Source organism: Athene noctua, chromosome 1 (assembly GCF_965140245.1).
Source record: "Athene noctua chromosome 1, bAthNoc1.hap1.1, whole genome shotgun sequence".
Lineage (NCBI taxonomy): Eukaryota > Metazoa > Chordata > Aves > Strigiformes > Strigidae > Athene > Athene noctua.
Window position 1 is genome coordinate 53,541,377 of NC_134037.1, and position 15,640 is coordinate 53,557,016.

General features: G+C 36.2%; 1 protein-coding gene across 2 annotated transcripts in view; it reads left to right on the forward strand.

Moving 5' to 3' along the window:
* Positions 1 to 15,640, forward strand: part of SLC16A10 (solute carrier family 16 member 10) — a 78,427-nt gene that overhangs the window by 47,876 nt on the left and 14,911 nt on the right. For both annotated transcript variants that reach the window (XM_074896169.1, XM_074896168.1), the window contains exon 3: positions 527 to 965. In XM_074896169.1, the coding sequence (XP_074752270.1) occupies positions 527 to 965 (439 nt within the window). The remainder of the gene's footprint in view (positions 1 to 526; positions 966 to 15,640) is intronic.

Below are 15,640 nucleotides of genomic sequence, written 5' to 3' on the forward strand. Positions count from 1 at the left end.
TTTTCATTATTAATGATGCTTACTACTTTTGCTATTATGTTTTCATAATAGCTATGTAAATACTTGATTTTTCTGGGTTCATAAGGACTGTTCAGTATTATGTTTGAACTGCTAGCACAGTGACGAAATGTGTAAATCAAAACAATATCATTTTCTTCGGAAAAGAGAAAACAAAAACCCCAGCAATGGTTGAACTTACATTTAACTAATTAATCCTCACAATGATTTTTTAAAACTTTCTTTTATTCAGACTATTTGGTGTCATTTTATACTCATATAATTTTGCTTTTTTACCTGTCCAGTGAATTTTATGAAATTTTCAGTGGAAGAAAATAGACTAACTGCTGAATTAAAGTGACACAGTGTATTTCAACTACAAGTAGATACAGACTCCTAACTCACTTCTGTAAAATATGTCAATTCATTGAAAAGCTGTCTTGCATGCAGTAGGTGAATGTGAGCATACAGTGATGTACAAAATGCTAATGATATTTTTTTTTCCCTCTTTTTTTTTTTTTGGATATAGCACCATTGAACCTCTATATTTCACCTACGGAATCTTATTTGCTTGTGGCTGCTCATTTGCATACCAGCCATCCTTGGTCATTCTTGGGCACTATTTCAAGAAACGCCTTGGACTAGTAAATGGCATTGTCACTGCAGGCAGCAGCTTGTTCACAGTGTCGCTGCCCTTCCTCTTGAGAGTTTTGATTGATTCTGCTGGACTACGCAACACCTTGCGGGTCCTGTGCATCCCTATGTTTATTCTGTTCCTGGCTGGCTTTACATACAAACCCCTTGTTTCCAACGCCAAAGACAAGGAGGGAGGAAAGAAGGGAAAGTTCGGATTTCCTTCTGAAAAAAAGATTTGCAATTTCTCCGTTTTCAAAGTTGTCAGTTACCGAATCTGGGCTTTTGGGATCCCAGCTGCACTTTTTGGATACTTTGTGCCTTATGTTCACTTGGTAAGTGCATGTTTCTTCCTACATATGATATATGTAGAGCTACAGCTACTTCCCTTTGTGTTATGGACTAAGAAAACGATTGGTGATAGGAAGCAAAATTTAAAGTGCAAGTTGTGTTGGGGAGAAACACAAAATTCATTTTGATGTTGCTTGTGATTGAGAGGGCTCTAATCGGAACTATTAGTTGAACCAGTTAAAATTTTAGTTCCTTGTTCTCAGTCTAAGATTTAAAATACTTTAACCATGAAAAGAGACATTTGAAAAGTATTCTCTACTATTCCAAAGAGAATTCTTTATTCTGGTGCTCAGCTGCATACATCGCCAATGATACTTGTGCATTTCAGAGGAATAATGGAATGAATGAATGAATAACAGAAAATGGGGAAAACTTTTAATTTTTGATCCTTTGAGTTACGTTTAAAATGTGCATTTTTAGGGTATATTTTATTGACCATTTTCCAGGTTTACTAAAAGCAAAATACTTGCATTTTTCAGTGTCTCAAACTTTAGTGCTATAGTGGTTAACTACTAATGTAACCGATCCGGTGCTTCTAGCTGCCAATTCAGCTGGTTTTTATTGCTGTCTGCAGTAAATGGTAGAGCTTTAGCTTCTGATGATGGGCAAGCTCTCAATCAGCCATTTCTTATACGTGTACTAAAAGTTAATTTGTTTCCCTAGCAGATTTTTTTTTTTCCTGTAGTCCCTTAATCTAATAATTTTTGATGCAATTGAGAAATGCATTACATGAAATGTATCTGGCTGGCAGTCATCACACAACTTAACTTAAATGGTGAATTGTTTTTACATGGCTTCCTGATGGTGCTGTCTAAACTGAAGTGGTGCAAACAAAAAGGCTTAAAAGGGAAAGGGGAAAAAAGACCACAAACTGCAATGGGATGCTCTATTTAAACCATTACACATTTTCATATTCAAGAGTACCTGATAGAGAGCAGAGTCTAGTAGGACTAATACCTACTATAAAAACAGAAGGATTGTATTGAGATTTGTTATTCATCCATAATAGAATAAGTTTAATGTTAATAAACATCTTGAATTCTGTCAGAAATCTTCAATTCCTTAAAAGCTGATGGGTTTGTATGTAATATAGTCAGTGGTGTTGCTGCTTTCTGGTAATACATTTGTTAGATTGCTGACTCTTCATCAATATTTATTTTTAAAATTACCTTAAGCTGGGGGCTTGGGGTTTTTTTGAGCAGTTGTAAACTGACTTTTATTCGTGGCTAGATCTCTTAGATTTTAATCATGTAGATCTTATTCCATAACACTTGGAATTAGACTGTTTCAAAGGACTATGTAATGGCATGACTAAGCTATTATGACATCTTATGCTATTTTCCCGCAAGTTTTGTAGAGATGTTTTGAAATAAGCGTTCAGAGGAGTAGAAGGGAAGTGGTGTAGAGAAAGCTGTTGGGTGGATGGTAAACAACTGTTAATGCTTGCAGAGAACTGAAGAACAAAGCTATACAAGCAGTCACATAGAACCTCTAACAAACATTTATTTAACAAAAAGCTTGTAATTTTCTACCAAGATGCCTGTATGATGCTTCTTGGTTTTAGGTTGGACTAAAGCTGCTGACTGACTTGTAGAGAACAGCCCCCTTTTTTTATATTTTATAATTTTTCTTTTCATAGTGAGCTTTCACTCCTGTTGAGTGCTTCCCCCCCCTCCCCCCCCCCCGACTGGCACAAAATCTGATTGCGAAATACAGCTCCAGTAGAGGAAAACAACTTGATCATGGCTGTTTCTAATATAATGTTTGATAACACTATAAAACTATTCCAAAGTACAGTTAGAATCCAATATTTTAAAGATTACCTCAAAATTATACTAAGAGATTTAAATTCCAGCTTTTTTCCCCCCTGAATTTCAGAGGAACCATGAAACTTAACTATTTATAAGATCAGATCTTCATCTTGACCATACTCTGAAATATTTAAAGCTGAAACTAAACTTTGATCAGTGAGTATGATGGGGATGGTAAGATACAGTATGAATTGGAATAGAATTTCATGTGTCTGTTACTGATCAAGAAGTTACGTATGTACCATCAGTGTCAGATTTCTGTTTTCTTATGTGTATGGTCCATTAAGTACTATGTAAATGCTCACTAATCTTTCAGAAAGCTTGACATACAATTATTTTGATAAAATAATCCCTATCTTTAGTGATGTTGAAATGGAAAGTTAAAACTTGAATTTCATAAATGACAGTATTTCCACTTTCAGAATGTAATAAGATTTTTCTAACCTTCAGTCTTGGATAAGTGATCAGGATGAAAAGTTTAATACCTGCAGGTCACGTATTTAAGATTATTTTAGAATTATTTTGTACGTGATTGCCAAGGATGGATGTATCCTCAGTAGCAGAAATCTTTGTAACAGAAAGCAGACATTCCAATTGCTGGGTTGGAGGATGCAGTTGTAGGACTAACAGTAAACTTGTTGCTTGGGGCTTAAAGAATGATGTGTTCTCGCAGCTAAACCCACCGTTTCTGTAACTATTTCTACATAAGCCTAAGCTCATTCAAGAATTTAGGTCTGCTGTTAGAACTAAGTAAACACTCATCTCTCTAACTCAAGTGTAATAATTCAAAAAGAAGGTATTTGAAAGAGGTATTTATTTTTATGAAAACATGAATAAGTGAAGAACCATAGCACTTATTGCTGGTCGGCAATGAGGGGCGCTATTTAAAACCTTAGAAAATCTCTGAATCTGTATTTGAGAAAGTGAATATCTTTGTTTATCAGTGTTTATGAAGGAGCAGTGTGGATTCTGCCCTTTAACACAGATACTTCAACTCCAGCAGATAGCTCTGGACTTTTCCTTATCCCAGTTTTGTCTGCTTTTGATAGAAATCCACATTTTATGTACTTCCAGATAAGTCAAAGGCTGTAAGACCAAATAATTTTTTGCTGGTACATCTACCAAACCAGTGATTACTTTCCTCAGCTTTTGAAAATGAAAGTTACTTATTTTTGATTGTTTAATGCATTTTTAAAATGGATATGATACTTGGATAAGTGACAGCTTTTGTTATGCTGAAACTCTTGAAATTTTCCTACCATTACGGCTGTCTGACAATAGTCAGACTGCTAGAGTGTGATGCTGGTTGCAAGTGCCCTAAGAAAAAACACTTATACAGGGAGCCTCATCCCTACAGCTCTTCTTCCCTTAGCCCTCAGACCTGGTTCCTGTACTTAGTAAGTCCTATTTTTCCCACCTGGAAGGGCATTTTCTGCCAGAGTGTTGGGTGCTCTTGACTGTGTGATGAAACACAGGTGCCACAGGCCCTACTGGTTAGGGTCATTTTGTCTCATTGCTCAGGTCCGTGGTAACGGGAGGTTGCAGACTTGGTGTGGTCTAGTCACTTCACATCAGCTGTTGTCTGCCGGCTTGGCACAGCAGAGGAGCTCCTAATGTCCCAGGCAAGGTCTCTTGAGTGCTTTTGAGGCCAGCCCTGATTTCTGTTTTTCTCCTGTGTTTTCTGAAGCATATTGAAAAGGAGGATGCGTGTTGTGAAACTTGTAGCAAGAAAGAAATAAAGCTCATTTTGGGCTTTGGAATAATGGAATTATCCAGGTCTTTGCAATTTTAACCATCTGCACTGTATTTGCTAGATAAGAGTAAAAGCTGTTAAAACCAGAGAAAATAATCTGCTCATGAAGTAGGCTCTAACTAAAAATAAACAAATCAACAAATTAATTATATGGCATGTTAGATAGGATTCATATCAAGGAGCTAGCAAGAATTACCATTCCCTGACTGGTAAATATCAGCTTCATGCGAAAGAAGTATCCTATTCCTTTTGGCTCTTGCAGGGGTTTAATTGGTGTCACATTCCATTAGTAGGTGTTCCATTCCATGTGATTTTGGGGAATTGGGTTGAAAGAAATACTATAAATAGATTTTTACTTAATTTTATTATATACATTTAGCATTAATTCAGATTGAAGAACAAACTGATAATTCTTATGATTATTGAATCAAATGGTTGTTATTCCTCTCAATTTTAAAACCAGTCTAAATTGCAGTGATTGAATGTTTAACTTTTGATGTTTCTCTAAAATAGGCAAATAGCCAAATAAAAAACTAGTTTAGTCTATTCAGGTTTAAATTATGAGTTCACAACAGAAATCAGTCAAATTAATGCGAAACACTCGTTCCAAAGTGCTTTTAATAAAGACTGTCTCACAAGGAAATGATTACATATATTTGAAAAAAGTATACCTAGCCTCTGTGCCACTTGTCCTGTGCTTGCTCTGCTAATACACAGAGAGCTTCTGTTTTTCAGGAATCACAGTCTAATGTTAAGTGTTCAGTGCTATTGTCTCTTTCCCTTTAAAAAAGTATGTACTTAATCAGGATCATACATCCTTAATTCTTATGAGCTTGTTAGGTCAATTCTGTTAAAATTTGATATAAGGTCACATGTTAGGTAGTTTAAAATATATACTGTTTCTTTTTGGGCTTTATTTAGCACAATGAAAAGAAATACTGCTTAAATAGTCTTTTTCTAAGCAGTGACTAAGGTCACTACTAAGGTTCAGTATGAGTTTAGGACTATATTAATTATGACACATTTACATAAAAAGGGGCCAAGTATTGTGTTATATTTTGATATAGCAATATTCAGCCACTGTGAGGAATACTGGCAGGACTGAGAATATTATCATAACACTTCCAGTGCCATGTTCCAATCCCATAATAATTTGTCTTGGGACCTTTACAGTGTCTCCATTAATTCAGTTTCAAGCAAAGACATGGTTTGGTTTAGCATTTACTTTTATTAAATGCCTCTTGCTAATGATAGGTCCTGTCTTATTTATAGTGCTTGCCATCTTGCAGGATGAAAAACTGAACAACTGAGTAGTTAAACAAAATAGTGCAAATATTTATTACATGTTTTACTTTAAAAAAAACCAACTAGATGGTAGACAATGCAATAAAAATGTGTGTTGATGAAATTTACCTAAGTCTAAATCTCTTTTTCATAATGAAAATACATACTCTTAAAGAATGGCTAGTTCTATTTGAACATCATGCTTATTGTTTGATTATGGTCATAGGCTTGTATATGAAGATACTAATTAATTGACAAACAATGTGATGTGAAAGTTACCATAACACTGACTGTACTCTTAACTTAGGAACAGCTCAGGAAAAATAGATTTCAATATTTCTCACCCTGCTTTGCTTCCTATTTCCTAATTTACTGTGTAAATCTGACTTGTCCTTTTGATGCTTATCCATGTTCATATTTCATGATGGGTTCATAGTTGTATATGTAGAGATTTTTGGTTAGCAGTAGCTATGTAGAGTGCATATATTCTGTGTCTGTGTGCTTCGTGTTTAAGATACGAAAAAATGGTGCATGCCTGTCCATTTTTTCCAACAACTTCCTTGGGAGAATCTGTCTTGGGAGACAGATTTAAATACTGGATTTATTCTCCTCCATAGATGGATACTGAAAATTCAGTGTCTCCTTGCTTATCTGAATCTGCATGTGCCAGGAATAGGTTCAACTGGAACTAGTCTAGAAACTGCCACTGAGAAACAAACATCATTTTGGACTCCGTTCTAGATTTTCATCAACTACATTGGAAAAGAAAATATATCTCATATGAGGAGTAAAGAGGCTTCTAAGCAGCTGGCCAGCTAAAAGGTATTCCTGAAAGTTATAGCAGCCCCAAGTTAGGTACAGACTCTCAGTCTCTGTGGGCATTTTATTTGAAAACATGAGATTTGATGGCTCAGCTGGTAAATTGCCTTTTCAGATTCTTGGGGAAACTTTGTAACAATGAAGTGAAGGTTTAGCCTCTAAAGAAGTCTGCCTGCCAGCAGTGAATACTGTGTAGCTGTTTTTCACTGGGAAGTGAAAATGTACCATAGTGTTTATGTCCTCCATGGTGCTGTGCTTTGCTATATAAAAACTAGGAATATGCTATGTTTGGAAGGATTCAGAGGAGATTCCTTGTTTCCCTGTGGTATTATATGTTGCATGAAGGAAATCAGTTTAGCTGCCTTCTGTTCTTACAGTTCTTAAGAATGGCTGGGAAGAAGCACCAGTGATGAGAAGTGTTCTTACCAGGTCACTAATCCCCTGCTCTGCTCAGTCTACAAACTGTGACAGATTGAGTACCTTGCTCTGTTTCCTTTGGAAACCATTTGGCCCATTTTGAGCATTTGGGTGGGCATTGCACAGCATACAGAATCATCTTGAGCTCTGTTTCACCTGGATAATCCTTTCAGTTCAGTTGGTTTCCTATTCATTACTACCCATGGTCTTTCAGCTGTCCTTCCAATGATATCTCTTACATCTCATCAGGAGGTTTCCTGGGAAATAGGAAATTACTCACTTTCATCTCCAAGAAAGAATAGGTATGGGGTAACCTGTTCATCTGCAAACTGAAGTTAAATGTAATTGAGAGACTGGCTCTTATGTCTTAACTTTCAGAATTCAACGTATTCATTACATTACCACATGTGTGAAGTTCCTTAGCTTGTGTTAGGTCAAAACCATTAACAATACCAGGGCCCTTGTCATGTAAATTACTGACAGCTTTGAGGATTTTAACTGAGGTCTTTTGAGGTAGCTGACTAATATAGACAGATCTTTACAGAAAATATTTAGTGGTGAAATAATTGGAGACCTGATCAAAGAGCTCAATAGGGTTTTTAAACCCTTGGAAGTCAAACCTTTTCCCTTGGCATAATGAAGGTTATAGTGGCCTCTTTGGTTTCGACATTTGCAAGGGCTTACCTTGCTTACAATAAGTCCTAGAGCCTGTTCAGGCTTGCAGATCAAAACACAAGAGTGAAAATGTACGTTGTGCTACATGCCAGGCTACATCTCTGGTCACATATGGGCTGTTGAAGGTTGGCCTGTTCCACGGTCAGGTATTTTTTATATATATGTTTCTGTCTTCTTGAAATTCTAGAAGTAAGCGTCTGTGGGGGATGTCCTTCTGACATCCAGGGCAACTAGTTCACTGAGGGAAGCTTGCTGGTTTTGGTTTAACTTGAGAGCACTGTATCTGTCGCTGCCTTTTCAGAACTCATGAATCTTTTCCCTAGACAATCTCTGGGCTTAAAGATAGCTATGGGCAGTACTGCAATTTTCTGTTATCAGAGAGAAATGTCATGGTCCTTCTGCTGTATATAGAAGCTTTAAAGCAATGTGTTTCAGATATATCTTGTCAGAACAGATGATGGGCACTTAAAGGTTAAATCATTTAGGCGGTCTCCTTCTCAGATGCCAGCTAAATTGTGTCCAAAATCTTCACCATCCTAACAAGACACATACTTTTATTCCTGTGAGTGGCATGGAGATGGTTGGAATCTCTAAAGTACTTGTTAGTCGTAAGAACTTCTTAGTGCATATAAACAAACTCATTTTCTAGGCTGCATCACAAAATCAGACAGCTCAGATGAATATTAGTCTGTCTTCTGTGTGGCTTAGTCTGTCTGCAGATCTTCTGTGTTTGTTACTTTGAAGTTGCTGGGTCTAGTGCTGTGTGTCCACACAGTCTGTCCTCAGGCAAAAAGATAGTGCTGTCTACTGGTCTATACTTCCTATCTTTTGCTGGAACATCCATTTTGTTCCTGTTCTTTAGTTAAGTTGTCTTTTTCACTTCAGAAACAACATAATGAACAGGAGGACTTGCTGATTTGGATTATAGATGATGCAGATTTTTGTTGCCAGATTTGATCCCCCACCCCCCTTTTCTCCTCTGTAGTGTAAGATCCTTGCCTTCATATGATTTAACTATTCTACAAGTGTTTTATCACCTTGGACTGCCACCTTATATTAAACCAGGGTGATTTGTCCTTCAGCCCTACTCTTTACCAGCCGGCTGTTATGACTTGTCTCTACCCATTTCTTACAGTATCAGTGATGTGCCTTGTTGCTCTTAAATAAGAGATCAGATTCTGCTGTACAAATTCAATGTTTGAACCTTTACACCCTAGAACATGTGCCAACAAAAACTATCTTCCTGTGCAAGCAACTTGGAGAAACGGCGAGCCAAACTCTCATGAGATCCTCTGTAGCCACAGTTTTTCTAGGAACTTATCTGAAATTCTTGCTGTGCACTTTGAAAAGTGTGTTCACTTCCATATACTCAGTTTCCGAAAGGCCTTATTTATTCAGGACAAAACAGTCTATTCTGCCCATTCAGGAAAATAGCCATTTTCCACTTGTAAACTGCACCCTCCCCAAGCAAAAACTTTGAGTCATTAAGAATAATTATGCTGGAAAAGACAAAGGGTATAGAAATCACCCAAGAGTCTCCAAGCAGGTCTAAGCTGCCATATCGGGACAAGCTATAGGATAGTCAGGATGAATCTTACTGCAGTAGTTGATGTTCTGCCCAACAAGACCCTAGTCATCATCCATAACATTGCTTACAAATATTTTTGTAATTTTTCAAGCCTCCCCTGATGATGTTGCGTTTCCTAGATATTGTCAGGTGTGACATATCTAGATTAGACTCCTTATTTGAGAAACCAGTGTTTTGGTTGCTGTCCTTGCTAGGGTGGTCATCTCCGCACAGACAGTGGAAGTTGTTTTGTGTTCTCTGCAGTGGAACATGCATCTGCTCAAGGAGGAAGGGTGTTAAGTACCTTGTAATAAGTGAAGCTCTTCAGGTTGTGTATTCTATGTGTACCGTCCTAATCCTGCACCTTTCCTCCCTTTAAGTCCTGTGTCCCTGGATTCCACAGTGGAGGCAAATAGAAGCAGAGATATAAATGCTGTCCTTTATGTCTGAGTGCAAAGCATGATGAAAAGTATGGTGTATACTGCATGGACTCTAGTAACCAAAAATCTCTAAACTTAAGCATATAAAACACATGTATAATATATCCACAGTAAAGTGTGTACACATAGCACATCTTGAACAAATTCAGTTCTTGTAAGGTAAGTACTGTCTCTCTTCTGTGAATCACTTGTGTTATGTCATAAATTTGCTACTTTTAAAATGTTGTGTAAAATAACGTTTAATATGTAACTGGTATGTCTGGATTTTTTTTACTCAAACTGGAAAAAAAATCAGCCTCCATCACTACACTCACTTGCTTTTATGGGCCGCTGTTCAAGAAACCCGTTCACTTCTTCAGATCTTCTATATCAGTCATTTGTCTGAAGTCTACTACATCTTTTATTTTCCAGAATCTGCTGTTAGTCTGTTTTGTAATGATAGAATAGTATCTTTTAAATTATGTCTAGTACTAACAGATAACTGTGTCAGATATTTCTCTATACTGTAGATAATCTAAAAAAACCCCACCTGTAGGTATAGCTGTCAATTTTAGCACTACTACCTTTCTCATCCACTTAATCTACCATATTTCTCTCTCTAATGAAACACTAACAAGACACTGGTTTTGTGAAGGTCCAATGTAATTATTAAGCAAATATCTCTGAGACCCCAAATCTTCAGTGGCTCCCCATGCTTTACTTGCTTTTCTAATCTTTGCATTTATCTCCCTTCAGATCTCAACATCTGCTGCAGTTTGACTGCCCAGGTTAGTGAAATTTTCCCCCTTTATCCACTTCTGTAATTATCCTGTGCACCTATTTCTTTCCCAATATTCCTCAATGTTGATCTGGCAATATTTATTCTTGGCTAGATTGTCCACTTTTGACATTGGGGGTGGTGGTGGGAAAAAAATAAAGTATTTCTTACTTTAAATATGCTTTCATAACAATTACAAGTGTAAACTGTTTTCCAAATAAGTACTGGAGAAGAATAAAAATCCTAACTACACAAAGAATAGAAACTGAAAAGAAGAAAACAAACGCTTTCTGGTTTTTTAGAAGTGAATGTAAATGAAAGTTTACAAAAAAATATTTTAGGTAGCAGGTGTACCCAGATAGAAACAATAAGATGATGTTGAAGGATAAAAACAAAACAAAGCAGTCTTACTCAGGTCTGTGCAATACTAGGAGATTGAAAGGTCTGAGTTACGTTATGATTTCCTTTGTATCTGTCTCTAACAGAACACTAGTAAATGTACTATTGCATAATGCAGACTATTCTAATAGCAAACAAAGAATATAGTTCAAATTCAGATTAAACTGAAAAATAGTCTTTTTTTTTTTTTTTTTTAAATGCTATTTTGATGGTCAACTCAGCATCCTGTCTTTGGATGCCTGAAGCATCTTGACCTGAACTAAACTCTTCAAGCTCCACAAGTAAGTGCCCAGAAGTTTGAGATCACAGTTGGTGTTTTTTTCCTGCTATCCTCATGCAGAGTAAAGAAAACTAATCACCAAAGTTAAGTGAAGAACCTGTTTTCACTCATATACAGACAGGTTTTCTGTCCAGTTTCTGCTCCAAGAAGAGCTGCATAGAAACCCTGTTTGGTTTTTAAATCTTGTTCAGACTGGTAAATTTCTTTCCATGTATTCTGAATTTTCCTCTGAGGAAATCCTGGAACCTAGCTGTTTCCATTTGATTGCCAGTAATTGTCAAGCTATGAGCTATTTTTCAGGTTCTCTTCTGATGATTGAGTTAAAATTTGTCAGTACTACTGAGCAAAATATTTCCTTGGAAAAGGGAGAGGTGGTTTTGGATTGCTCCAGGCAGTAAAGAAAACTGAACATAAATGTCTGTATCCTGATTGTGGGCTATATCTCTGTATGACGAGGAGAGACGACCATTATAATATTTTTATTATGTTTTAAGTGAAAATATGACTACTTAATTCAATTTCTCGGGGTCCTGATCTGGTATATACATGGCAGTGTATTTGGGACTTTCATCTAGAACAGACTTGTGAGAGCTTTCTTCTGTGTTTCCCAGCAGAATGAGATAGGCACTTCAAGCTCTGTGAAAGTTGAGGTGATTATGGCCGTGTCCACAAGTAGATTTCCATATCAAAGTACTATGGATGCCCTCAGAATTCTGTGGCAACTGAATAAGGTTTGAGAATCTGTTTTGATGTTACTCACTTAAGTCCTATGGTTTAATGAGTCTAGGCCTGAGAGACTTGATGAAAGTAGCACAAATTCTGGAGTAAGGAAGTAAACAACCTCTCTTAGATGACAGTAGCATTGTAACATGTAGGTAGATGAATGAATCCCTATTTTACTAACCAGTTTAACTTCATCGTTAGTTGCTTATTGTGTTGTTCTTCAAGATAGGTAAGAAATACAGTCTTTATGTTTGTGAATTTTAGAAGGGGCTACTGTAATAAGCTGCTTTCTTTTCATACAAATGAGTCATACAATCTTGCCTGATAATCTTACTGCTAATTCTAGTGGTGAGGTGAAAAATCTACTTGAGCTAACAGTACTGTTTTATAAAATGGTAACCTGTCCTTCTGTAAAAGCTTTTGGTTCCTGGCTTATTACTTTGATGCAAATTAACACTTATTTTCATTCTGATCTTAGTCCAGCTTTCAGCATTTCTCTTTGCCTTCGCCATCTTCCTGTCTGAGTAGTTACAGAACATGAACTTTCTCCTGATAAATTTTTTAGTATGGCAGATTCCAGAGACCTTGAATCAGTTTCATAGCTGTCTTTTAAAATGTTTTTCAAGCTGAGGGGTACTCACCTCACTTGACTTGAATGAAGACCTTTAGTTTGACTGACCTAGTTCAAAAAAAAGAAGCTTCTCCAGAGAGAGATTTGGAGCATCAGGGTCAGGCTTCTGATCTGCCTCTCAAAGAATTTTTTTTTTTTGGTATCAGTTAGGAAGACTAGCTGGCTAAGGCAGACACCTTAAGTTCAGCAGTTAGAAGACATGATTTTGTGACATATAAGTGCTGTAGCTAACACAATATTCTAATAAAGGTCTTGCTTGTTGTATTATAATGGTGTTAACACTTCCCTTTTTCCACTTAAAACTTCATTTAATTGGTTAATGAACAGTTAGTCCCACTTGTTCTCCCATATAGTCAACTAAGCTTACCTTCAGCTTTGCTGAACTGAATTGTCAAAAGCTAAATATATGCTTTCTATGAAGTTCATGAAATATTTCCAGCAATGTCTAATTTAGCCAAAAATAAGGAATGAAATTATGTATTTAACTGAAGTAACTATAACTACTAACAGTTCTTAGTTTAAAAAAAGCCCCACTTTCATTAGCATATCTTTGCACTTATTTCTGAACAAATAGCATATGCTGTTATATTCCTCTTCTCAGTATTTTATTATTTTTAATTTTAAGATAGGCTAATGAAGTTTGACCTTATTTGTTTGGAAGTCAAGGCCAAGGCAGCACCATCACTAGACAGAATAGTACAGTGGATGTATTTTTATTTTTTAAAGTTGAGGAGGACTAAACTGGCTGTGTAGCAGCAGACGTATTAAAATTTTTCTTACGTATGCCAAATAAAACTAATCCATACTGTGAGTTTTAGTTTAATATTATAAAGAGGATAAACTCGCTATATGAGGTTCTAGTTGCTTCACTTCTATTAGCTGCTTTGAAAATCTGTCTTAAATTGTGTTTACAACAATTAGCCAAAGTGATTTTTAATAAGTTCAGTGCATACAATGTTGATGATCATCAGTGGTTAGTGAAGTATTTTCTTGTTACTTTGGGTATTTGTACAGGATATCTTAATCCATTGTTTTGATATTTCATAATGTCTTAATCATAGCATATCATATAATATGCTTGGTTTTAATTACATAAATTATAACCTGATAACATTTTGTCACATTACTAAATGCCACAATGATTTGAAAAGAACTGCTTACATTGTGCTTTTAAAATGTAAGTGGTGATGTCAGGAAATTACTTCCTTCAATCATAAGGTTACTTTTAATCAAATGTGCAGCAGAGTTTTACCAACCTAGAGCTAAAAAAACCCTTTTCCAGTTATAACACTCAATAAGTATGTATTTGACTGTACTAAGACATCCATCAAATCACTTCATGAATCATAGAAAATAAGACTAGAGATATAGTACTTCATCCAATTTACCCAGGTTTTTGAGTACAGACTGACTTTGGTAAAGGACCTTTTAAAATATTTATTTTTAAAAATCTTTTTTCATAAGTCATGCTTATCAAATTTCTGCTTATTGCCAGATCTTTCTTTTGATTTTGTACAGATGGTCCATGTCTTTAATAATGAGGAATGACCAAAATAGGACATAATAATTAAGCTGAGGTCTTACTGGTACTGAGCAGTATGTGAATGTCACATTCTGTCATGAATTTATATGTTCTATTGCTTTTGCAATACGATGACGTTATTAGAACATGCTGAAGTTTAATCTGCTAAATTTTCAGTTCCCTTTCTAAAGAGCTATTGCCAGATCATTATTCCACCTTGTGTTAATGCATCTGATTTTTACAGCATGTAGTGTTTTTAAAATATTATTTACCTCATAATACTTTTATGGAAATGAATCATATTTATTCCACACTATTGACTGATACGCCAGGTTGCCAAGATCATTTTGAATTTGAGTCTTTCTTTACAGTGCCTGCAATACTCAATTTGATGCAATTTGCATATTTAATAAGTATATTCTCTATTTCACCGTTCATATCATTAATGAAAATGTTAAATAGTGGTAGGTTTGGGCAGGTTTTCATGGAGCCTTTTTTTGCATATTCAATTTTGCAATGAATCACTAAATAATAGCTTTTTCAAGCATTTGAACATCCATCTTTACAGTTGTTTCATTTAAGTAATATATTCCAAACTGGCTCATAAGAATTATTATGTTTGAGAGAATTTCAAAACGCTGGGCAAGGTCAAGATTTGTTACATCTGTCCTTCTGTCGTCAAGGTTTGCTACCTACCATGTAATAGAGAGAAATTAGGGTTGTTTTTCCTCACAAATCTATGTTGATCCTTAGCTTATTATGTTACCTGTTAGATGTTTATGAATAGTTCTGGTTTTGTTTCCTCTTCTGCAGTTATTCTGGAAATTAAATTTAATGCGATTGACCTGGAACTCTCTAGGACTTGCTGACAGTAGCTAATTTTAGACATAGTGTCTAGTTGAGTCTTGAGAGTAAGACAGGCATAGGAAACTGCTTTAGGGCCACAAGGAATGGAGAGAACTAAGGCTAAGCTGTGGATTGTAGTCACAAATGAGAATCAATTTTAAAAATGCTTAAAAAGAGTAAGTTATTTGACAATTTAACTCTCAGTCCTCATGTGTATGTAACACTTCAGTTCTTACACACCCCTGGCTTTATTCTTCATCCTTGTTCTCAGTCACTGTGAGTTTCCCTAGATACATGTGTGCCTTATCTGTCTTGCTGCTGCTGCCCAAGCCACATCAACCTACCAGTATCCTTGTGCCTGCTTTTTAATGCTGTCTCTTGTGGCTCCAGTGGGATCCAGTTTCTGTTTTCACTTCCAGGAGCTATTAGTGGAGGATAGGAGCTGAGAATACCCTGAGAGATGAAGTGGAGTGGAAGAGGGAAAGAGCAGAAGTCATGGACTCTTGTGCTGGAGGGTAGAGATTGTGCCCCATGCTTCAGGTCTTTCTCAGTCCCCAGCATGCTTTCTTGCACTATTCCTTGAATATCTTTCAGGCCTGCCAACTGGCATTCGCTCTCTCAAGACCGGAGAACAGGTTAAATTGCTTTAAAAATGATTAGCATTTTGACTCTTAAGTAGGAAAACTGTTTATTGGTTAACAACTGTTGTCTTGGTTTCTCCAATTTAAGTTTTAT